General features: G+C 38.6%; 2 protein-coding genes across 7 annotated transcripts in view; one reads left to right on the top strand and one right to left on the bottom strand.

Annotated features, from left to right (window-relative positions):
• RBBP8 (RB binding protein 8, endonuclease) overlaps nucleotides 1-1461 on the bottom strand; it is a 67781-nt gene extending 66320 nt beyond the window's left edge. For 2 of the 5 annotated variants that reach the window (XM_079784007.1, XM_079784006.1), the window contains exon 1: nucleotides 809-1172. The gene's annotated coding sequence lies outside the window, so the exon portion shown is untranslated. Of the gene's footprint in view, nucleotides 1-808; nucleotides 1173-1223 lie in introns of those variants that run through there. The other 3 variants (XM_079784004.1, XM_079784005.1, XM_079784003.1) reach the window with 3 other exon arrangements.
• On the top strand, nucleotides 1269-20759 carry LOC307107082 (uncharacterized protein; the record flags this gene model as incomplete). Of its 2 annotated transcripts, none has more annotated exons than XM_079784008.1 (2): nucleotides 1269-1774; nucleotides 20612-20759. In XM_079784008.1, the coding sequence occupies 2 exons, from the start codon at nucleotides 1269-1271 to the stop codon at nucleotides 20757-20759; spliced, it is 654 nt and encodes a 217-aa protein (XP_079640134.1). The 2 variants fall into 2 exon arrangements, 1 of the variants encoding a protein (XP_079640134.1); XR_013814184.1 differs by lacking the exon at nucleotides 1269-1774 and adding an exon at nucleotides 8951-11433 and having other exon boundaries at nucleotides 20612-20724.
• Nucleotides 20760-24214: the final 3455 nt, after the last annotated feature.

The following is a 24214-nucleotide window of genomic DNA, read 5'->3' on the forward strand; positions in this document are numbered from 1 at the left end:
ACTGCTAAGTAACCCAAACCAGGTAAATTCATTGTTTCCATTAAATAAACAGTTTAAAACAAAGTTTTAGTTACTTAAATGAATTTGAAAATGAATAGTATTCATTTAAATCCAATAGTGTAAAAAAAAGTGTCCTTTAAGAAATATATTTTCAGAGGTGGTAAAACAGTTATTCCCCTCCCCCCACAAAAAAACCACACAATTCATCAATACTAAACTTGCAAATTCTGGCTCACAAAACCATCTCCAGCCGAAACCGGTTTGGCTCGGTGGATAGAGCGTCAGCCTGCGGACTGAAGGGTCCCAGGTTCGATTCCGGTCAAGGGCATGTACCTTGGTTGCGGGCACATCCCCAGTAGGGGGTGTGCAGGAGGCAGCTGATTGATGTTTCTCTCTCATCGATGTTTCTAACTCTCTATCCCTCTCTCTTCCTCTCTGTAAAAAATCAGTAAAATATATATTAAAAAAAAAAGAAAAAGAAAAGAAAAAACCATCTCCAACCTATTCTGCACGCCCGGCACTTTTCGTTGGCATCTCTTTCGTCAGTGAACCGTTATTCAGCGCACGATGGTGCGCTCTAAGAGCTCAGAAATGTGCCTCTTGCCTCTCAAGTTGCATCCTGGCTGCAAGGGCTGAGGTGACAGAATACATTTCTGTGCCTCCTTTGCGGTGTCACCCACCACCTTGAAGCCACTCGACGAAACATCTCCTGTCACACCACACGCATCCTCACACAAGTAAGGAAAGCGCCGCGCCCGGAGTCACTCAGGCGCCCTAAACGGGACAGGGACTTGAGCGGTGCTCTTACTAGCAAAGCGGAGGTCCCAAAGCTCCCTTCCCAGGACCCTCAGCCGCCAGCCTCTCCTCCCGCGCCCTCTCCAAAGGCTGACAGGGCGACTGGCACCGAAAGCGCGAGGGGCAACGCCCGCGCCGGGCAGCCTTCTGCGCAGGCGCGGGGCGGGCTCGGCGCGGGGACGCCAGTCCGAAGCTTACGCGGGAGTTCCAGAAGCAGCCCGGAGCGCGAGCCTGCCCTCCCTCGCCTCCAGCCAGCCTGAGCCCGGCCCTGGTACTTCCTCCGGCTCAACCCCAGACCCACACGGCCACCCCCACGCCGAGGGCCAAAGGCCCACGGTCAGCGCGCAGCTCCAGGCCGGAAGTGGCCTCTCGGACCCAGCGCTCCGGGTCGGGGGGGAAGGAGGTTCCTCTTAAGAGGTTCCTCTTACTCACGGCTTCCAAGGTTGCCTCTAGATTCTCGGAAGCCGGCAGGGATGCCGGCGCGCTTCCGGGCTGTGAAGACAAGGCCGCTGGCTTTTCTCCGTTTCCCCTCACGAACTTGCCCAACGCGCAGAAGGAAAGCTGGCCCCTCCGGGCAGCCCGCGCTTTCTGGGGGTGGGGCAGGGCCCGAGGGCCGCCGGCCGGGTCGGAGGCAGGCGGCCGGACTTGCCCCTCCTCGAGCCCGTGCGACGTCACGCGGGTGTTCCTGGGAGTTCACGCCCCTTCCTCCCGCCTCCCCGGGAGGTGGCGGCCCTCGGGGCTACCGCGGAGGAGTGGGTTCTGCGCGGGGGCCCGCCGCGGAGGCTGCTGACGCTGACTGGAATGGAGCGCCTCCGCCGCGTTGCCCGGAGCAGCGGCTCCGAGAGCTGGCGGCCGCCGCGGCGTTTTGGGGACGCCCCGACGAGAGCTCACGAGGTTTCGTTTGGGAAGAATCAACTCCTTGGTGTGACGCGAAATTTACAGATGTGTCTGACTTCAGCACATTTCAGGGAAAGCGTCTGTGAGTGGCCCGTACCACGTGGAAACTTAGAATGAACGGATGAGGGGGTGGACAGGGTGTGTTCACGCAGTTCTCTGCCTCGTGACTGTTACCTGCAGTTGAGTGATGTGAGCGGACAGGACTGGGTGGCGAGACCAGACAGCAGAACGATGTCTGTTTTGCTGAGGTTAAATGGCAAGTTTCTGGAGAACCTGAAATAAGGAATCGAAGTGACCGGCATTATTTGTTGGAACGGTATGTTAGGTTTTGTTTTGTCTTAGCGAGAGAGAGCAAGAGAAACATCTATTTTGTTGTTCCAACCCTCCGTGCATTCATTTCATTGGTTGATCCAACCGCAACCTTGGTGTATCCGGTGACGCTCTAACCAGCTGACTTACCCAATTGAGTGTTTTTTAAATCAACATTTCCTGTGGCTAATAACATTCGAACTGTTAATACGTTTTCCTATTTATCTTGATTTCTAAAAGGAGCGTTTTAGCATTAGAAATTCTACAAATGGAAATAAACAGAATAGACCAGAATCACAGTATCTGTTAAACCAGTTCAATTCTTTTCTGTTAATTCTTCTAAGACCTGGGAGGAAGACAGAGGACAATATTATAAACTTTAAAAGGTTAAGTAGTATTTAGAAAATCTTAAATACAAAATGTAAAAGTAATTTTTCCAATCATTATCGATCTTCAGGATTGAATATCACAGCTTACTTCTTGTGATTGAACATAATAGGATGCTCCTGAACGATTTTAGCAATGCTATAGGAACACTGGTATCTTTAAAGAAGAGGACTGTTGAACTTTCATTGCCCTATTATAGCAAACATCCACTTCCAAATTTTATGGCTTAATTCATAGCACCTTTAGAGAAAATGGGTGAAAATTTGACCATGCCATTTTTAATGCAACGTAGGAGGCATAATTGCTTGTATAAATGTTATAATGGAGAGTTTTGTTACAAATGGAAAGAACCTGTAATCAGTTTGTCTTTTAATGGCACATTGAAAGGATAGTGTACTTGTGGTCCAAAGAAAAACTATCATAACTGAATGACCTAACCTGCTGCCCTGGCCTCTGTCAGCAGCTTCATTGTCCAATCCATTTATGTAAGTCGGAATCAAAAGAATCATCCTTGGCTCCTTCTCCCTTAACCCCCATACCCAGTCTATCACCAAGTCTTGTCAATTTTACTCACCAATTATCTCCCAAATCCATCCCCTTCTCTTCATTACTACCCCCATATTTCAGGATACCATTATCTCTTACCTAGTCTGCTGTTCATATCCACCCAACCAACAACCCCATCTGAACCTTTCTCTTCACTGGTGTGCAGGAAAAGTTTTAAGCATCTATTCTCAATTCATGCATATTTTTAAATTGTATACATGTATTGCTGAAAAATGGCATATAGTCTAATGAACCAGACATCCTGGCTTTGAGTCCTGCTCTAATACTTCCTATGTGACCTTGGACTGGTTTCTTAACCTGTGTCATTTTTCTTATCTGTAAAATGAGGATAATAGTACCAGCCTCACAAGAGTTATGAAGTGTAAATGAGTGAACTATATAAACTGCTTGGTAGAGTGTTCAGATAGGTAGTATGTATTCAGTAAAAACTAGCCTTATTAATACATCTGAGCTAATAGATGATGATTATTATAACACATGTCTTAAAGACATTTTTAAAGGATGAGAAAAAAAATTAAAACTAGTATCTTCTCCCACTTAAGTTTTGCCTTCTTTGAGAACATCCCTCTACACTATAGATACTATAATCTTGAAAAGTAAGTTTGATAATGGCACTATGCTGCCTAAACCCCTTCAGTGGCTTACTGTTATTCTGAAGAAAGCCCTTTTAAACTGCCTCTACTGCTTCCCCAGGTTCATTTCCAAACATTTTCTGCCCTCTGGCCTCACTGGCCTGTTAATCCTAGGGCTTGGCATGCTGTTGCCTCTGTCTGGAATTCTGAAACAAACTTACCCCCACCCTATGCCTAGTGATTACTAATCTTTTTATCTTGTTTTAATAGTCTCTTCTATTAGATACTCTTATAGCACTATGTACCTTCCCATCTTATATTTATTATACTTTAAATTATTTAATTAATCCGTGTTTTTTTTTAATGTTATTGATTTTTAGAGCTAGAGGAAGGTATAGGGACAGAGAGAAACACTGATGAGAGAGAAAAATCATGGATAGGCTGCCTCTTGCACTCCCCCTACTGGGGATTGAGCCTGCAACCAGGGCATGTGCCATGATCTGGAGTTGAACTGGTGACTTCTTGGTTCATGGGTCGATGCTCAACCATTGAGCCACACCTGCCAGGCAGATTGTAAATTTCTTGAGGCCAAAACCTTTTTATTTTTGTTAATCCTCACCTGAGGATATTTTCTCCATTGATTTTCAGAGAGAGTGGAAGGAGGAGGGAGGGATAGGGAAACATCGATGTGAGAGAGATACATCAATTGGTTGCCTGCCACCACCCAGCCCGGGGATTGAGCCTGCAACTGAGCTACATGCCTTTGAACAGAATTGAACCTGAACCCCTTCAGTCCATGGCCCGATGCCGTATTCATTGAGCCAAACTTGCTAGGGTGATGTCACAACCTTTTTATTTTCAGAAACTATCTAATTGCCTGCCATAAAGGAGGTACTCTGTGGGTAAATGAATTGGGCATCACTTGAGGGATTCCTATTTCTCATGTTTTGATGAAAGTCTTTGAACCCATTCACAATTCTTAGCTTCTCCTTATGAGATTATACTATGATTAACTTAACAGTGGAAATGATGGGCATACATATAGATATTTGTCACCAATAAGGAGCTTTATTCTCCCTACCTGGTAGAAAAAATTATGAAGTCCTGAAGAAGTGAGAAAACTTAAAACGTCTTTAAAAGAGAAGCAGCTATTTTGAACCTTTTGTAATATTGTGTTTCTTTTCTTTTTTTTTAATGGATTAGAACAATGCTTCCCAAACTTTTTCAGTACTTAGAAAATGAATACTTGTATTATATTGTGATAAAAAGATGAGGCTGCTTCCATTCAGGGGCAACAGAAGTTGGGACTCCAGCCATTCTAGGCCCAATGCTGCCATCTTGAGGGCTGGGATTTTACTGTCCCAGCATACCTAAAACCCATTGGAGGTTTAAGATGCTCATTTAAAAATTGCCTGGTGAAATGTATTTTAATAAACACGGTCTTTATAATTAATCAAAGTGTGCACATACATTTTTTGGGGCACCCTATATAAAAAAGTTTCTAGTAGCCACATTTAAAAAAGCAAAAAGAGCCCAGCTGGTCTGGCTCAGTGGTTGAGCATTGACCTATGGAACCAAGAGGTCCCAGTTCTAGTCCCAGTCAGGGGACATGCCCAGGTTGGGGGGGTCAATCCCTGGTGGGAGGCGTGCAGGAGGCAGCTGATCAATGATTCTCTCTCATCATTGATGTTTCCATCTCTCCCTCCCTCTCTCTTCCTCTCTGAAATAAAAATAAATATATATATAAAAGAATAAAATAAAAAAGTAAAAAGAAATAGATGAAATTAACTATATTTTTTTAATGTAATTAAATTTATCTAAAATAGCCCTGGCCAGGTAACTTAGTTGATTAGAGCATTGTTCCAATATGCCAAGGTTGCCAGTTTGATCCTTGGTCAGGGCACATACAAGAATCAACCAATGAATGCATAAATAAGTGGAATGACAAATCCATGTTTCTTTCTCAAATCAATAAATTTAAAAAATAATCTAAAATATTTTTTTCAATATGTAATCAATATAAAAATTTATTGAGACTTTCTATATTCTTTTCCTTCATACTGATTCTTAAAAATCTGATGTGTATATAATCTTTACAGCACATCTCAATTTGATTGGCTGCATTTCAAGTGCTCAAAGACACATGTGGCTAGTGGCTACTGTATTGGACCACACAAACCTAGTATATATAAGGAACAAATGAGGTTATGTGATTTATCTGAAGAACCAGAATAGAGTTGGTTATTTGTGCTGGGCATTTCCCATCTCTTTCCCACTCCTTACATCATCCCATTCCCCTCCTCTTCCAGCACTGAGGGCCAAAAATTTTAAAGTGACTAAACCCATTATGAATATTTACATAAAAGTGTTCAGCACCTTTAAAATGAATCACGGATGAGTTGTTTTAAGACAAAAGAACTATTTTAAGAATAAGACAAAAGGCTGTTTGAGAAATAAGACTTTAAGATAAAAGAAAATTATGTTAACTGTCAACATTTTATCAACTGGAACACTTGGTTTAATTTTTAAAAGTTGTTTACAGTAATTACTAAGTGTTGTTTGGGGGTAGGCATATACACCAATTAGTGATCTTGCCCCAAGTGCCAAAATACTTTGTCTGTGATTTGAGTTGATGTGCCAAGATCCAGTTAGGTTTAGCAGTTTTATAATTGTTTTAAAAGATATATTTAACATTCATGAAGGGTGTCAGTATCACACTTTTTATTTTGAAAGTCTTAGGCAGTCATTAAAGTGCCATAGTACACATTAAAGATTATACGTGGCTTTTCAATCAGAAAAATTATCCTCATGGAATCTGTGAGGATACTTCCAACTTAGATAAAGAACCTTTATTTATTTTGATTTTCACTACATATTCATACCTTCTGCATTTCCTTTTTATAAACTATTAAAGTAGTTTTTGTTTATGTTTCTAAATATAATTCAACTAGAGGTCCGGTGCATGAAAATTCATGCACTGGAGGGGGTGTCCCTCAGTCCAGCCTGCCCCCTCTCACAGTCTGGTAGCCCTCAGGGGCGGGAGGCAACCTGGCGATCAGGGGAAGGCGATGCCCCATCACACCTCTGCTGCTGCCACTGCTGGCAATGCAAGCCTCGGCCGGCCCTGGTTACCTGAGCCTTGGGTGGCCCTGGGCGGCTGGGCAGCCACCATCCAAGGCTTGCCTGCGCCTCAGGCCAGCCCTGGGCGGCTGTGGGGCTGAGAGGACTGGGGGACTCCGGAGGCAGGTGCATGGAGTGGCCACACGCCTGCCACCCCAGCGGGGCTGAGGGGACAGGGCACTGCCATCTTGTGGCTGTGGGCGCTGCCATCTTTGAGGGCGGGGCAGTCAATTAGCATATTCCCTCCTTATTGGCTGTGGGCGCTGCCATCTTTGTGACAGCGTGAGGGTCAATTAGCATATTCCCTCTTTATTAGATAGGATTAGCTATTTCATTTCACATCAGTAATGGGCAAAATTTTACTAGATATATACTTTGCCCACTTAGGAACTATCTATAATAATACAAGTGTAATATGCTAATTAGACCGGAAAGCCGAACGATGTCCTGGACAAAGCTGGGACTGCGAGGGCCGAGGCAAGCTGCCACAGCTGCGAGAGTTGAGCCCCTTGCACAAATTTTGTGCATCGGGCCTCTAGTCTTTTTATATTTGGTGAAGATAGTACAGTATACTATAAAATTGCCTACTTGCCTAGCTCTAAATGATGGTGAGCTGACCAAGAATGTTAATGATGTCATTGCAAAGTAATTTATTATCTATGGAAAGGGACATCTTTTGTAGTACATTGGCTGCTTGGGCAATATTTCATACCTATGCATGTAGGTTTATGAAGTCCAGGACTTTTGTTAGGTAGTTAACCCTGGCATTTATGGGATTGGCATTAATACTTAACACTGCTGTTAGACACCAGCATTTATAGGAACCTCAGAACTTAACTGCTATAGAGATGATAAAAGAATGTAAGAGTTATCATTAGACTATAGAGTAAAAAAATGGATTATATTTTGGGAATCTTAAAAAACTAATCTTTACCTTTTATCTTACTAGATAGTACAGTATTATACTGCATTGTCTTATGTACATATGTATAGTGCTACCATGATGGAAGCTGTGGGAATAGTATTTATTTACAATAATGTAAAAAATACCCTATATAATAAAAAGCTAATATGCAAATTGACTGAACGGCATAACGACCAGTCGTTATGATGTGCACTGACCACCAGGGGGCAGACGCTCAACATAGGAGCTGCCCCCTGGTGGTCATTGCGCTCCCACAGGGGGAGCACCACTCAGCCAGAAGCCCAGCTCATGGCTGGCGAATGCAGCCGTGGTGGTGGGAGCCTCTCCCACCTCCATGGCAGTTTGATATCTATCCCCCAAGGGCTCCCGGACTGCGAGAGGGCACAGGCCGGGCTGAAGGACACCCCCCACCCCAGCCCTGAGTGCACGAATTTTGTGCACTGGGCCTCTAGTCCTCTCTAATAAAATGGTAATATGCAAATTAACCATCACTCCGCTACATAAGCCACACCCACCAGCCAAGCCACGCCCACAATCCAATCAGGGAGGGAGGGTATGCAAATTAACCCCAATCCAAGATGGCTACAGCCACAGAGAGCAAGGTTTCCCAGGTAACAGAGGAAGCCAAGCTTTCCATAGCCGTTGTAGGCCTAAGCCTCCACTCAAGCTACAAAGTTTCAGTTATAGAAGGTAAACAAATTCAAACAAATGGCGGCAGAACGGAGCTTGAGAGAGCAGGCCAGGGTTGCCGGCGGCAACAGGGGAAGCAAAGCTTTCTGCACACCCTGGCCGGGCTCACCCGCTTAAGGCTACAAAGTTTCAATTGTAGAAGGTGAATTAACTGCCACAGAAAGGCTTGGCTCCGCTCCAGGCTACAAAGTTTCAATTATAGAAGGAAAATAAATTCCAGATACCAGGGCCTCCCCTTGGGTTGCCAGGGGGCGTGGCCGGCCTGCAAACCACCACAGGCCCCTCGCTCAGGCCGCCCCACACCCCAAGGGAACCCCCACCCTTATCTGTGACACCCTTCAGGGGAAACCAGCTGGCCCCCACCTGTGCACCAGGCCTCTATCCTATCTAATAAAAGAGTAATATACAGATTGATCATCACTGCAACACACAATATAGCTGCCCCCATGTGGTCAAAGATCCTGCCCCCATGTGGACACAAGATGGCCACCACAAGATGGCCATCAGGAGAGGGCAGTTGGGCGGCACCCGGCCTGCAAGGGAGGGCAGTTGTGAGGGACCAGGCCTGCAAGGGAGGGCAGTTGAGAGGGACCAGGCTTGCAAGGGAGGGCAGTTGGAGGTGATCAACCCTGCAGGAGAGGGCAGTTAGGGGTGACCAGGCTGGCAGAGGAGGGAAGTTGGGGGCAAACAGGCTGGCAGGGGAGCAGTTAAGCATCAACCAGGCTGGCAGCAGAGTGGTTAGGGGGTGATCAGGCTGGCAGGCAGAAGCGGTTAGGGGCAATCAGGAAGGCAGGCAGGCAAGCAATTGGGAGCCAGCAGTCCTGGATTGTGAGAGGGATGTCTCACCAGGATCGGGCCTAAACGGGCAGTCGGACATCCCTCCAGGAGTCCCAGATTGGAGAGGGTACAGGCTGGGCTGAGGGACAAACCCCTGCCGTGCACGAATTTCGTGCACCGGGCTTCTAGTATATATATAATGAAGAGTTAACTCTAGGAACAAGTTACTTGGAGTCTATTAATTAAAGCATTCCCTGCTAGGTTCATAAGAGCAAACATGCTTAATATTCATTACATTGTCCATTTATAAGAAAATAATGATTCATATCTTAAATGGTAATTTTTCCCTCTGTGAATTGATAAATTTCTTCACTGCTGAAAAATAGTTGTGATTTTTAATGTACTCATGCCTCACAAATTATAGAGATGCTATGTGTTCAAACAGGCTCACTACCCCTTCCCTAACCCTAACTTCCTGCCCCTCCACCCCCCCCACCCCCCGGTTTTTCCCTATTCTAACTACACTTGAGAAAAATAGACTTTGTTTAAGTCTATTTGGATTTGTGCTCTTCTTAATCCAATATTAGTCTAAGGTTAAGGCAGCTTTGATAATTACTTTTCCAAAAATGTTTTACGTCCAAAATTCTTAGAGAAGACCTTCGGTTTCAGCCAATACTTTTTTTTTTTTTTCCTCGCTTCTGTCAGGAAATTTATTTGCAAATATTTCAAATACTTACATTTCAGCCAATACTTTTCAATTTTACTTAAGTTATAATCGGAAGCATTAGAAATATATAGTGAAATTAAATTATGCTTTAATTCACTTTACACCCTTGGTGACAATTTGTAGATGACTTTTTAAACTATAGTTTTTACAAACTATGTTTTTGTGGATGTTAAAACAGAAATAAACAGACTTCATCTTTTCAAATCTAGCCTGCTTCTTATGTAAAGTGACCATATGCTCTGGCTTACCATCAACAGTTCTGGTTAATATCTGTTGTTCTGGCTAATTATTAATAAGGCTCCTGTTTACTCTAAAAAATGTTCTGGTTTGGGTTATAAATCATATGATCAGAAGCTTTAAGGAATTTGAAGTATAAACTAATAAAAAAAGGTCATTTTTAAAATGACCTTTTGTAGTCAGGAGTATTTCCTTCTCAACTATGTACAGACCTATCTAAACTTTTTAAAAATAATATTATGGTATAGATAATATAAGCAATAATATTATTTGATTTGTTGATAGTACTCTGAAATTCCTGAGTTTAGAAGTGGTTTGTTTTATACTGACAGGAAATGGATGCAGGAACAATTAGTGATGGTAAAAAACAAAGTGCTTTTCCTGTATATCTTCTCTTTTGAAGCTAAATATAACTGTCATAAAATTAGAGCAGGACCAGTTTTCATCTTTCTAGAGAAGTTGAGAAACTAGGTGGTTTGATAGCATTATATGTACAAACTACTAGATAAGTTCATCCAAGACTTCAGACCCAATCTTCTGGCTATAAATCCTATATCTATGCTCTCTGCGGCATACCCTACTAGTTTTGAGTAGTAAATTTATTTAAAACTTATCCTGTGCTTTAAAATTTTTTAATTTAGAAAATATTTTTTGAGAAAACCAAATAAAGTTTCTGAATTTTGATTAAAAATTCCTATTACCTACAGACAGTTCTGGTACATTTTTCTATTTACTTCAGAAAGCTTCACATTTTATGAGGTTACTAAAAGGACTCAGTCAGGGTTGGAGTGAAACACCTATTATACGGATTAATTTCAGTTCATTTTTTAGGTTTTTTGCATTAATAATGTATTTCATAGTAATTATGGCACAAGTGCCTTTTTATTTGCCTTATAATAGCTGTAGACATTTGAGAGAATATAAATTGACTTCTAATAGAATTGGCAAACATGTTCATATTAGCCTTTCTCAAATCTAGGGAATCCCAAGCTGTGGATTCTTCTATAAAGTAAGTTTAAAATTAAGTAGATTAAAGGGCCTTGAATTAATGTTGTAATCTCAGAAGGGACCAGAGCAGGAAGTGCTCCAAAAAATTGTGACAATTGTGTGTTCTACAATCAATGATGGCATATAGCCACATCCCAGCGTATGGTACTTGGTAAGTCCTGAGCTGGGAGATAGGACCAGGGTTTAAGCTCTGTCCCTATCTCTGATTACTGTATTTTCCTAAACAAGCCTTATTTCCCCAATTGAAAAATGAGAATATTCATGGTTTCTGTGTCCAAAAGAGTTGTTGTAAGACTTCATAGAAGTTTGAAGCAGCATGCCTATTGAGCAAGCAGAGTGGTGGAAGAAGAACCTTACCTATTAGGAGCATAAGACATGTTCAAAGATTCTGCTCTGGAGCATCACTGTGAATTCTGGAAACTGTAAGTAAATAGTAATGTATTTGTATAGGTTGCTATTGGAAAATCAGCATAAGCTCCACTTAATTGGTTTGATGAATTCTAAGTTTGATTATAATCCTATTGAGCAAGTAATTTAACTTATCTGTGCCTAGTTGTTTATGAGTGATATGAAGAGACTAATATATATGTTGGGTATTTCACAGGATTATTGATTGATAGGACTGAATGATTATATGTGTGTATCCAAACAGTATAAGAAGCTCTTGTTAATCATAGATAGTTTTAAGAGCTACAGCCAATCATAGAGATCTCTCCAATTGCTAGTTACAAAATTATAGTTAGTGAATGTTGAATTGCTATGTAAATTGTGAGACATTTATAATTATAGAAGGGGTTAAATAACAGTTTTTAAGTGCTTTTACATACCTTATTTGATTCACATAATTAAGTTTAAATAAATCAGGTAGTATTATTTTATTGTTATTTCAATTTTATTTTATTCTAAGGGACTATAAAAATCATCTAGCCCAACTGCAAAATTGCGTAGGGAGGAAAAACCAATTTATTTATTTCAGAAATTGGTGGTTGTAAGAAATAATTTATTTAACAGAGATTTATGATAAACTCAGCTTCCAGTCTAAGAAAGGAAGTGTTGGTATCAAGTTGATTGTCATCTGAGCTAATTTAGTAAATACCTGATTATATTTGATTCTTTCTTTTGACAATAGTATCTGTTATTATTGGACTTTGTTCAGCAGTGTGCATCCCCACTTTTTCTTATTTCTAGGCTGTCTTCAGTCCAATTTCTCTATTTCATCCTTATCAATTCATTAGCTTATTTAACCATCTTCTAAGAAAGAGGGTGTGGCTTGGTGGTTGAGCTTCAACCTATGAACCAGGAGGTCACGGTGCAACTGGTCGGGGAACATACCCGGGTTGTGGGCTCAATCCCCAGTGTTGGGAGTGTAGGAGGCAGCCAATCAATGATTATTTCTTATCATTGTTGTTTCTATCTCTCTCTCCCTCACCCTTTCTTTCTGAAATCAATAAAAATATATTATTTTCTAAAAAGGAGAGTTATTTTTAAAAACTCAAATACTAATTATTTTAACAGTTCAAGTTAAATGAAGAGATAGACTTCTTTTATATTTATACCTATTTCTTACTTAGCTAAACTAGTTCTATCATTATGCAAAATAATATGATATTTACTTAATTAAAGCACATAACTAACTGTTTAATTTTCTATTTTTAATCTATTCGACCAGAGCCTTCGCCTAATGTATTCTTCATAGCCATGCTCTAGTATCACATTATAGGTTATAATGAATTATTTCTTGTAACCAGACCCTCTTGGACACAGTCCAAGACAAACTTGTTCTATTCAAAATTCTGTGTTTTACTATAATAGGAAGTGTTACTTGAGGGTCCAATGTAGTCAATCTATTTTTACTAAAATTTTACCAATGTAAACTTAAACAATAAAGTCTTTAGATCAATACTGGAGACAAAGTATTTTCAGAATACATACTAATTGTTCATTTGCTGCTGTTTGGCTCTTTTAAAATTGGCAACCAAATTCAGGAAATGAAATGTAGTTTATTAGAAAATACCTTTCTCACAGAAGATCAAGTTTCAGTGCATCTCAGGTTTTGTGGGAATGGATCAGATACATCAGACAAAAATAGGCTAAAGTTCCTCACTTTCCATTAGAAATTGAAGTACTCATTTCTCAGAAAATATAGTATATTAAAATTATATTGGTAAACTAAGGAAAAAGTGTTTTAACCATATCTTTGCTGTAATAGTGATGTACTGGACACCCTTTGGACCTGCTCACTCCAATCATTGCAGTTGTAACCAGATTCAAGCACATGAAACCTGACAGCCCCTCACCTGGACTTTCTGTTCTGGGGGCTTCTCTGAAACCTTTGGAAATAGAAGCAGAACCTGAAAGTGTGAGGAAATTAATAACGCATGAGACATCACTTAACTGATAGAAGTCAAACTGGTGGATAAATGCTCCTCTTGCATGTCTTTAGCTTCATGGCTCCTAAGAAGGTACCATTTTGCCCAAAGTAGGGGATGAACTCCAGAATGCACTCTTGTATTGGCCTTCCCTCCCTCCCCAATTCTTTCTTCTAATCCCCCACTTCTGATCCCTAATTAAAGCACATAACTAACTGTTCCCTGGGATGACTTCCCAATAAAGAACCTGCACATAATCTAGAGGATTTAGGCTCTACTTTCTAGAGAGAACCCAAACAAAGAGATCATGGTTAAACATGAGATTTCCATTTTAGTATTTTTAAGTTGTTAATGGAAATTTTAACTTTTTTTTCTTCTTTGTTAATCCTCACCCGAGGATATTTTTTCCATTGATTTCTTTCCATAGAGAGAATGGAAGGGAAGGGGAGAGACAGAAAGAGAGAAACATCAATATGAGAGAGACACATCGATTGGTTGCCTCCCACATGTGCCCTGACCTGGGCTGGGGATGGAGCCTGCAACAGAGGTGGTGGCCCTTGACCAGAATTGAACCCTTGACCCTTCAGTCTGTGGGCCGATGTTCTAACCACTGAGAAAACTGGCTAGGGGGGAAATTTAACTTTTGAAAGTTTGTATGCATGGATGGGAGTTAGATTAATTCTATGTACTACTTTGTTAAAATGTTAATGCTGACCCCAAATTGGTTGAACATGGGCATTTTAGGCTATTTTTCTGAAAGTGATAATGGTTGGATTTCAAAGAACTCATACACTATTGCTCAGTCTCTTATAGGTAAGAGAATCTTTTCTTGTTGCTTCTCAAACTTTAGTGGACATCAGCATAATCTAGAAAATAATGTAAATATGCACTCATACGATCTACCCACCAGAGATTCTAATGTGATATGTCTAGATGGCGTTTAGCAATCTGTCTTTTTAATAGGCATCTCCCAGGTGAGTCAGATGGTCCAGAGACTACACTTTGAGAAACATTGCTACACTATTATAGTAGTAATACTGCTGGGTGTAATCTATGACTATGAAGTAAATTAAAACTAACTGACTCCACAGAGATTGAATTAGTACTGTTAATCATATGTTCTAATAAATCGAGCTAAAACCACTGAGAAATCATATTAAAATGATAACCCAATTTTTATGTGAGTCATTGTGCTCTTCCTTTGTAGAAATTTTATTTGATACTTAGAGGCCCAGTGCAAGAAATTCGTGCACAGGTAGGGTCCCTAGGCCTGGCCGGCAATCAGGGCCGATTTGTGGGGAGACTGGCGGGGCGATCGGGGTGGGGGGGAGAGGGGGGCCCGCTGGCACTCGCCTTGGTTGGCCTGGGGCCTGCAGGCGGGCGGGGGGCAGCTCCTGCGTTGAGCGTCTGTCCCCTGGTGATCAGTGTGCGTCATAGTGACCGGTCGTTCCACTGGTCGTTCCACTCTTCAGTAGATTTGCATATTAGGCTTTTATTATATAGGATTACTTGGCTTTAACATTAGTATTAACATGTGGTTTGTTATGGTACCAAGGAACTGCTAAGAATTTAATTTACACTAGATGTGTTTAATATATGCTTACTGGTGGAACTAGGAAAGGTCATTTATCTTAAGGAAGTAAACACATCCTAAAAAGTAAAACTGTGGGGAAGAGACTGATGTTGTCATGTTGGATGGACTGAACAACTTGCCTTACTGAATGACCTGTAGCCAGGTTCTGGTGTAGCCAGGTTCCAGATTCAGGGTACAGGTTTCTGGCCTATGGCCGGTTCCAGTGGTTAGCTCTGTGTTATAGTTAAAAACTTGTTTCTGAGCAACATATATTTGTTTTAAATTTTGTTAGACAATTGCTTGGAAAGTGACTAGAGCATAATTTAACAGATCACTAAAATGCTGTGTAGATGGTATTTACTATTCAGTTCTTATTATATTATTGAAATTTGATTACAATATTAATATTTTCAGAAAAGTGAATGAATAAAGCTATTGATCTTGTATTTCTCAATGTTTCAAGATTCATTCAGAAATTCATTAGATTTAAAATGTTTTTGTGTTGGAAGTTTTTCTCACTCCTAATGTAAATCATTGTAGAAACTGTAGGCAAAGAACTTTCAAGGAAATAGACTTAAGATGGAACTTTGAAACTAAAAATTTGCCATGCAAGTTTTAGTTTTACTTTGTTAATAATAATAACTTCTAAGATAATAGTTTCATGGTTACTTTTATATATAGAAACATTTAAGAACTATCTTTGAAATTTGTTATTCCCTGCCCTCTTTTCAGTTGTTTATAGTAATACTCTAAATCTGTGAAAATAAATGCAGGTTAAATACTAATTTAATGAATAGTCACATAAGATTAATTGCTTATTATATAATAAAATAGTTTTAATAAGAATGTATAATTAGTAGCATGCCTGTGCCATTCCCTTCTCCCTTGCCTTCCCCTACAGGCATGTATTTCCTAAACTCCACGAGACCTGCAACCAGGGGAGCAATGGGCAGCAGTAGTTGGTCTCAGGGGGCTAACCCCCTGAACCTGTTGCCAAGGCCTCCTTTTCTCTGACTTCCCAATGAGCCAAAACAGCCCAGTCTAGGCTCTCCTGTTGCTTCTTCTATCGCTTTATAGTTTCACTGTCCTAAGTGTGTTTTTGCTGTAGTCAATAAATTCTTGCTTGCTTTTCTTAAAAAAGAGAAAGAATGTATAATTAGTAGACTTAATTGGTAAGTAGTAATTTGTCTTTAGGTATACCACCTACATACAAGCTTTTCAATTTAAGAGGAAAGACAATTCATTTACCATGGATATAAATTCAAATTATGTTATTAGCACAAAGCTTATTTGTATAGCAATTAAACATCTTTTAGGAAATTAAAGTTGACTGCAAGAGCTCAGTAAGAGCAGTTTGTGTTATAAGTGGATCTATTTGTTGGTTCTAATATCAAGTCAGTTCCTGCTCTTAGGTTTTAGAATGTTTTGCCACACTCTTCTGAACTCCTTTCTGATTAATGACATTCATTTCATAAATATCTTGCATATGAACTTTGTTCATTAACTCCATTTCCTAAACAATCAATGAGTCTGAGGCTAATTTAATATTATTTTTAGAAAATGTTAAATCCTATTCTGTCTTACTTATTACACCCAAAACATTTTGAACCCATTCTCCCTATCATTTACTGTCAAGGAAATGCAATATGATTTAATACTGACCTACAATAAATTTAATTTAGAAGAGAACCTTTTGAAGGAAAAAAGCATATTATAGAGCCCTGAAGAAATAATTCAATTGATAGTAGAAAGAGCACAATCCTTAGACCAATAGAAATCCTTGGACAACTAGTTTGATGTTTTATAAGATAATAGATATAAAATACCTTTGAAAAACTCAGATACTAGGCACATGTAAGGTGAAATTTAGTCTATCTATGTGAAAGTTCCTTTCTTTAGTATAGGGATATTTGAATTTAACAGAGATTTGAATTTAAAAAAATTATTTAAACGTTTTCATTACCTTGATATATTGCTCTCAAAATATATTTAGCAATGGCTTCTTGACTCTTTAATTGGATTCACTTACATGGATTTCTAATTTTTTAATTTAATAAAGTTAAATATTTTTCAATATTAAATCTTAATGCTTTCCAAGGTTGCTGATTTAATTTTTATATCTCTGACAAAAATAAAATGTATATTCTAAGTTAAGTGTTGACTTCTCTTACTTAAGCTATTTGTTGAAATTTATTATAAATTCTATTAATAGGGTGGAAAGGATATTGACATTTGCTGCACCTACTATGCTCTAGGAACTGTGTTAAGTGTTTTATACAAAAAATCATGTAATTCTTCCAACAACTCTTAGAGAATGGTAGTCATTTCCATAACTTATAGTTGGAGAAAAGAGAACTCAGAGGGTTCAATAATTCCCTTGGGTAAACCAGATTGTAGCAGAGTCAGTATTCAAACCCATTTCAGTTTGGCTCAAAAACCCGTAAGTTTTTCAACATACTATCCTTCCTCTTTCCTGTAAAGGTAAGAAACAAATGGAAGTGATTATTTTCCAGAGTCATTTGAACTGAACTAAATTTACAAATTTAGAAGCATTCCTCAGGTAGGATTTTCCATGTGAAAAGATAAGGAAGTTAGGAGAATTAACATTTAGTTCTAGGAGTCAGTTGAAATTTTTGAACCTCTGGTTCTCAAGCTTTCTGTAATCCCATTTCCTTGGAATTCCTCAAGTTAAAAACATTTAAAGCATTTTTGAGCACTTGTGTGTAAAGCACTGTAGTAAGAGCATACTCCTTAAATAACAAGTTCTATCATCTCTAACAGGGGTTTTGACTCCTGCAATTCTGGTCTTCATAACCTTATTGAAGTTCTAACCAAACTTTAGATGGCTTTTTTGGAAAATCCTAAACTATATCCACATAAAACAATACAAAAATACATACATCTATTCTAAGAAAATAAACAGTTGAGATAGTTTAAAGCAATATTAAGTCAGAAAATGACAATAGGACCCACAAATATGAAGGAATGTGAAGCACTCTTATCAATGTGATATAAAAGTTTACGATGGCATTAAGATATTAGGGTTTGAAATGGTAGTCACCTTCATTATCAATGGCAACTCCAATAAATTCAGCCACTATACCAAAAAAGTTTGGGGGTAATGATATTGATTAAAATAGAAAAGCAAATAATCTTTTAGTTCAGCAAAGACTCATTAATGTAACTCTATAACACAATTTAATCTTTTACAATTTTTTTAGAAAACATAGGTTTCATGTAGCATTCAGAAGAATCAATGTAGAGTAGTGAAAAAATTATTAGTCTGGGCTGGTGTTGAGGAAACAGATGTTCTGGTTCCAGATCTACCTTTAGCTTGTATGTAGTAATTAGCATATTTTGAGGCTTTTCATTCAACTCAAATAATGAGGTGTTGGATTCATTAGTTATCTTTAAGAGTCCTTCTAGCTCAAAAATGTTATGATTCTAAGTGTTTTTGATAGGAAACACATGAAGGTACTGAGAAAGTAAAGAGGTTACTATTGTTAAGAAACTTAGCATTGTTGACAAAAAGAGTCATTGTATGAAACTGTGTGGCTAGGATAAAGACAAAGGGATGCATTCCCAAGTAGACTTAAAGAATGAAAAGATTTTTAAATGAGTAGAACACTTTTTGACCTGGGTCCTGACAAAAGGAAGGGCTGTATAAAACACAAATACACACACATACAAAAACACAGACTCTTAATTTGATTGATAAGTATATGTAGCCTTAATTTTAATCAAAACATCACAATGTATCAATGTTTTAAAGGAATCAATTTATGGAAAATATATAAAAGTTATTTAATAGGACTTTCATATATTTAAAACTGAAAATACTATTAAATGAAAACTATAGAATCCCTCTCCAAAATGTAGAGTTAGGCTTTAAATATTACCCATAGATTTGATATGAAAAGATATATCTAGTTCCTAAGTAGCTTTCCTCAAAACCATAAACATAAAAAATAATAAATAAATTGTAATCCTAAATTAAGTTTATTTTCAAACAGTAAGCCCTGTATTTAAACACTATATGGTTTCAAAAAATGTACATTACTATATATAATAGATTCACTAGAAATACTAAAAGTATATTCTATTGATATATACCCATATCTTGCCTAAAAACTAATTGAAAAGAGAAAAATTCAACCAACTAAAATTTTTTATTCTATTCTCCCCAAATTGTCAGAATACAGTTTATGCTAAAAAGACCTTTTTGTTTTAGTTTGCTGAATCAGCACATTCCTTTTGAAGATTCAACATTACATGGCTTTTTAGGAGTCTAACTGAATTATCAAAAGTTTTATGCAGAATTGACTTGGAGAGTAGGATTAAAAAGCATCCAAAGGATTTCCTTGCAAATGAAGTCTCATCTGAATATTTATTCTCAAAAATTATTAACATACTAAAGAAACCCTAATAGCCTTTGAGTTTGAACATAAAAACAAAGTGAGGATTCTAGGGACGATGAAAAGAATACATGTCTTGCTGAGTTCAAGGCAAAGTCATATTAAGATGGTCTACAAAAGCTCTTGACAGGAGACTATTCAGTATAAATCTGTTTAAAAAGTTATTTTAATTTCCAGATAAATTCATATGTTAACTGTTATGTTAAATTGAATGCCAGAAGATTTGTACATTGAATTTGATCTAATATTAAGGGGGTAGTTTGGTATGCAGAAATAAATCTAAAGGGGTTGGTAAACTTTATGTATTTTAAATGAGACATACTACTAAAATAAATTAATTGGATCCATGAAAGATGTAAAAAAATTATTTTAAAATATAGAGAAAAGGAAGATCCAAATTTTCTTTAATCCCAGAAATTTTTCAGATGAAATAGGCATGACAAAAACTTGTCTTCATTCCTTTCTAGTCAGCTCAGTAAGTGCTTTGAACTCCAATGGTTAATCAGTTACCAGATTCCACATCTTTGTTTTTTACAATCCCCAATTCTTGTTGTGAATTGTTCCTCTTAATGTACTTACAATCACCAAGAGGACACCACCATTTTTTTCCACCTTAAAAAAGCAATTATTATTTCACCCACAATTAGATTTACCACTTAAAATTGTTACTCTATAGCAACAGCCCATAAAACATAATAGTATATTATCAAAGAAGTAGATGGCTTAAGATGAATTACTAATAGATGAAATATATTTAGCAAAATTATTCAACTCAGTTTTTAAAATGGCTATAACCATGCCCAACTTACAAAAAAGTATAGCAAAAGTGCATTATATACCTAATAACCTTTACCCAAATAAGTCAGTGGACATATATGCAAGTTTTATAAAACCATATCTAATTTACATAAAAGGTATAATGCAGGTATTATGTTAAAAAATAGATACTTTCTGAAACATCATTTAAGCTTCCAAAATTGCAGAGAAAATTGAGAAATAGAAAAGCAATTTATTAACTTACCCTTCAGTTTATTTGGAAAACCTCTGCTCTTGGTCAAAAGCAGAAGGTGTTTCACTGCTGACTTTCCCTGAACTTAAACAGTAAACCAGTGGAAACCACTTCTCTGGACCACGCTAGAGTTTGCTAGACAGTACTGTTGTGTGGAAGAAGTCTGCTGCATCTAAGCTATATACAATGTGCAATGGATAACCTAATATGTCTTTCATTTAACTGGCTGGGCAGGTTTCTACAGTCTGTGGAACATGGAATCAAACCAGAATATGTTGGCATAACAGGCCCGTCAAACCGGTTCTTCTGTAGATCCAGAACCCGTCCAACCAGTCTGCATCAAAGGCTTGCCCAACAAGCTGCAGCGGCTCAGCTCTGCTAAGCTTGTACCGGGTGAGTTATCCCCACCTGCCGTCAACTTCCAACAAACTGCTCAGAATGTTGTAGCCTCCAGCAAAATAATTCAGAGTTCTAGTGGGAGGAGTAGATCTGTGTCAGGTATAGCAAGAGTCCATTGTTATAAACCTTTCATTGTAGATACTTGAGTATCTATCATCCTCAGAGGTAGGTAATTCCTTTTAAAAATGTACTTCAGGCTCTCTGCAGACTAAAGCCTCTAGAAAGAGATTATCTACAAGAATGAAGAATCCATGATGCCTGACCTTTTCCACTGGTTTACTTGGCTCTGTTCAGTCTAGTTGAGCCTTGAGAGGGAGGTTGATATTCTCCAAGAGTAGTGGCCCTGGAGGTAAAAGGAACGGTTTTTAGAGGGAGGGAAACGAGATGGAGGTTGACTAAACATTTGTCTGGGTGTGTTATCTTCCTTGTGCTTAAACAATCCTCATACCATTTCAGTTTGAAAAACTATTTCTACATACTAGGGCAACTTGGAGAGGTTTTACTTTGAATATTCAATAGTTGAATACAAAGTACTGATATCTACGAGGTGCCAGAAACTGTGTTAAGTATAGGGTTTCAGTGGTGAAAAAGACTAGTTTAGTAAGAGGTGGGAGGAATGTTCAGGTGCCCAGTTAAGCATGTCTAGTAATCTTTTGGAAGGAAGAAGTGAACAACACAAGCTCACATTTTGACAGAATTGGTTTATAGTAAGGGAGATCATGTGAGATTTGTCCTTATTCTCTCATAATACTTGAACATTTAGAAACATTCTTTTCTATCTACTGATGTAGTTATTCTCAAACTTTCCTGCTTACCTATCAAGTGCTGATTAAGAACACAAATTACTGGCCTCACCTCCAGAGATTCTGATTCAGTAGGTCTGGATGTTATCCAAGCACTTATGGTGATTATGCTGCAATTGTGACAGAGACCATAGGCCCAGACTCCAGGCTCAGTTTCTTTTCTATATTTTTGTACTTAATTAAATAGGATACATATTAATAAAAATGTAATATTTACTTTTGTATCTCCAGTGTCCAGAACACTGACACTTAGAAAGTATTTAATAAGTGCTTATTAATTATCTACTCAGTGCCAGGACTTGCTAGATCCAAGGGGATTCACAGCTAGTAACTATTATGTGAATCAAACTACATTAAGTACTATAATTATAATAATTGAGGTAGGAGCACAGAAAAGAGAGCAAGTATGACTGAGTATGACTTCAAAAAAGAGATGGGTTTTAGAGACTTTCCTTTCTTAGCATGACCAAAGATTGCTATCTGCAGGGTAACGAAAGGCTGAGGGAACAATAAAAAGAATGTCTTTGATATGATTCAGAAATAAAAGTTTTCAGTATGCAGACACTATGACCTGAAAACTTAGTAATAAAGGTTATTTAGAGTAGGGCCCAGCAAATTTTTCCACAAGTATCAGGGAGTAAATATTTTAAGGTGTGTGGGCCAGATTGTCTGTCTTTCAATTATTGAACTCTAACATGGTAGCACTAATAAGTAATAATAAGTAATAGTCAGTGAATGAGTGTGGCTGTATTCCAATAAAACTTAACAGAAAGAGGTGACAGGCTGTATATGACCAATGGACCATAGTTTGCTGACACCTGCTCTAAAATGAAACGTTAAAATGAACAAGACTGCATAATTAGGAAAATGGTCTTGGGAGTCAAGAAGATTTGGGCTCCATCCCAGTTCTGTTCCGTATTAGTTTTGTCACCTGAGTCAGGCATTAGTTTTATTTTAAAATGTGGAAGAAAGTAATAGTTGCTAATCCCTAGAGTTATTGTAAAAGTCAAATAATTTAATTCACATGAGGCTTTAATGAAAAAAATCTAGTACACAGTAAGGGCCCAATAAAATGCCAGCTAAAAATAAAACTAGTTGAACATGGGTGTTTATTTCCATTAGTTCTTAAAGCCCAACTAACATGACAGCATAAACTCTAAAGGATCAAAAACATTGAGAGAGATAGCAGACAAGAGGTGTTCATACATTTTGGAAGAAGGAATGAGGAAGAGTGATGACTAATTTAGCAGAATAGAGAAAGAGGAAGTCTACTTGCAATAATAAAAGCAAGTCTGTCTTTGCTATAGAACCTTAGAAAACTTGAGGAATTGGAGGCACAAGATACCTTTAAAAATTATTAAAAAAATTTTTTTGGTTAATACTCACCAGTGGGTGTATACATTTTTCCATTGATTTTTAGAGAGAGTAGAAGGGAGGGAGAGGGGAGACAAAGAGAGAGAGAAACATGGATATGAGAGAGACACATCAATCAGTTGCTTCCTGCACATGCCCTGGGGGCAGGATCAGGCCTGCAAAGGAGATAATGCCCTTACTGGGAATCAAATCAGCACTCTTCAGTTTTTGGGGCTACACTCTAACCACTGAGCAACCCAGCCAGGGCATTATCCAGGCTTTAAATGGGAGGATATGTGACAGAAGATAGGTAGGACTTGACTCATTCTGGGAGAGATTGTCACAGGTTGGTTTTTGACTTGAAAATATCAGGCAGAGCTGATGGTGAATGGTAAAGCAGCACACTGAAAACAATGAGATCGTATTAGTTTCCAATGGATGGTCTAACAAATTATTACAGATTTAGTGGTTTAAAAGAATACAAATTTATCATCTTACAGTTCTGGAAGTTGGAAGTTCAAAATGGATCTTATTGGCTAGCAGTAGGGTTGAGTTTCATTCTGGAGGCTCTGGGGGAGAATCTGTTTTATTGTCTTTTCCAGCTTCTACAGGCTGCCTGCATTTCTTGACTTGTGGCCCCTTCCATCTTCAAAGTCAGCAATGGCCAGTCAAGTCTTTCTCACACTGCATCATTCTGACATTGACTCTACTGCCTTCCTCTCCCATATGTAAATCCAACTGTATAATAAGATAATCTCCCCATATTAAAGTCAACTGATCATCAACCCTTAATTCCTTCTGCAACCTTACATCTCCTCTGCCATGTAACATAACATATTCACAGGTTCCTGAGATTAGAGGTTAGACATCTTTGAAAGACAGTTATTCTGCCTACCACAGAGATTAAGTCAAAGTCTCTATATTGAATGGTGAGATGCCCAGATCCATTCCTCTGCTTGGCTTCTAAATGCTAGTAACCAGGTTCAGACTCCTCACTTAGAAAGCAGGAAACTGGAGAATTTTTCTCCAAGAAAATCTCAAAACTCTCATCACCCTAATGCAGTGGTTATTAACCAAGAATGATTCTGCCCACAGGGGCCATTTGGCAGTGTCTGGGAAAATTATTTTTTTTAGAGAGAAAGGAGGATGAAGATGAGGATGTGGAGCAGAGGAAGGAGAAGGAGAATGAGGAAGAGAGGAGGAGGAGGAGGAGGGGAGGAAAGAAAAAGGAAAGGAAAAGGAAAAGAAAAGAAGGCAATATGATTGATTTTTGGTATTAAAT

Source organism: Cnephaeus nilssonii (genome assembly GCF_951640355.1).
Source record: "Cnephaeus nilssonii genome assembly, chromosome: 11".
Taxonomy (NCBI): domain Eukaryota; kingdom Metazoa; phylum Chordata; class Mammalia; order Chiroptera; family Vespertilionidae; genus Cnephaeus; species Cnephaeus nilssonii.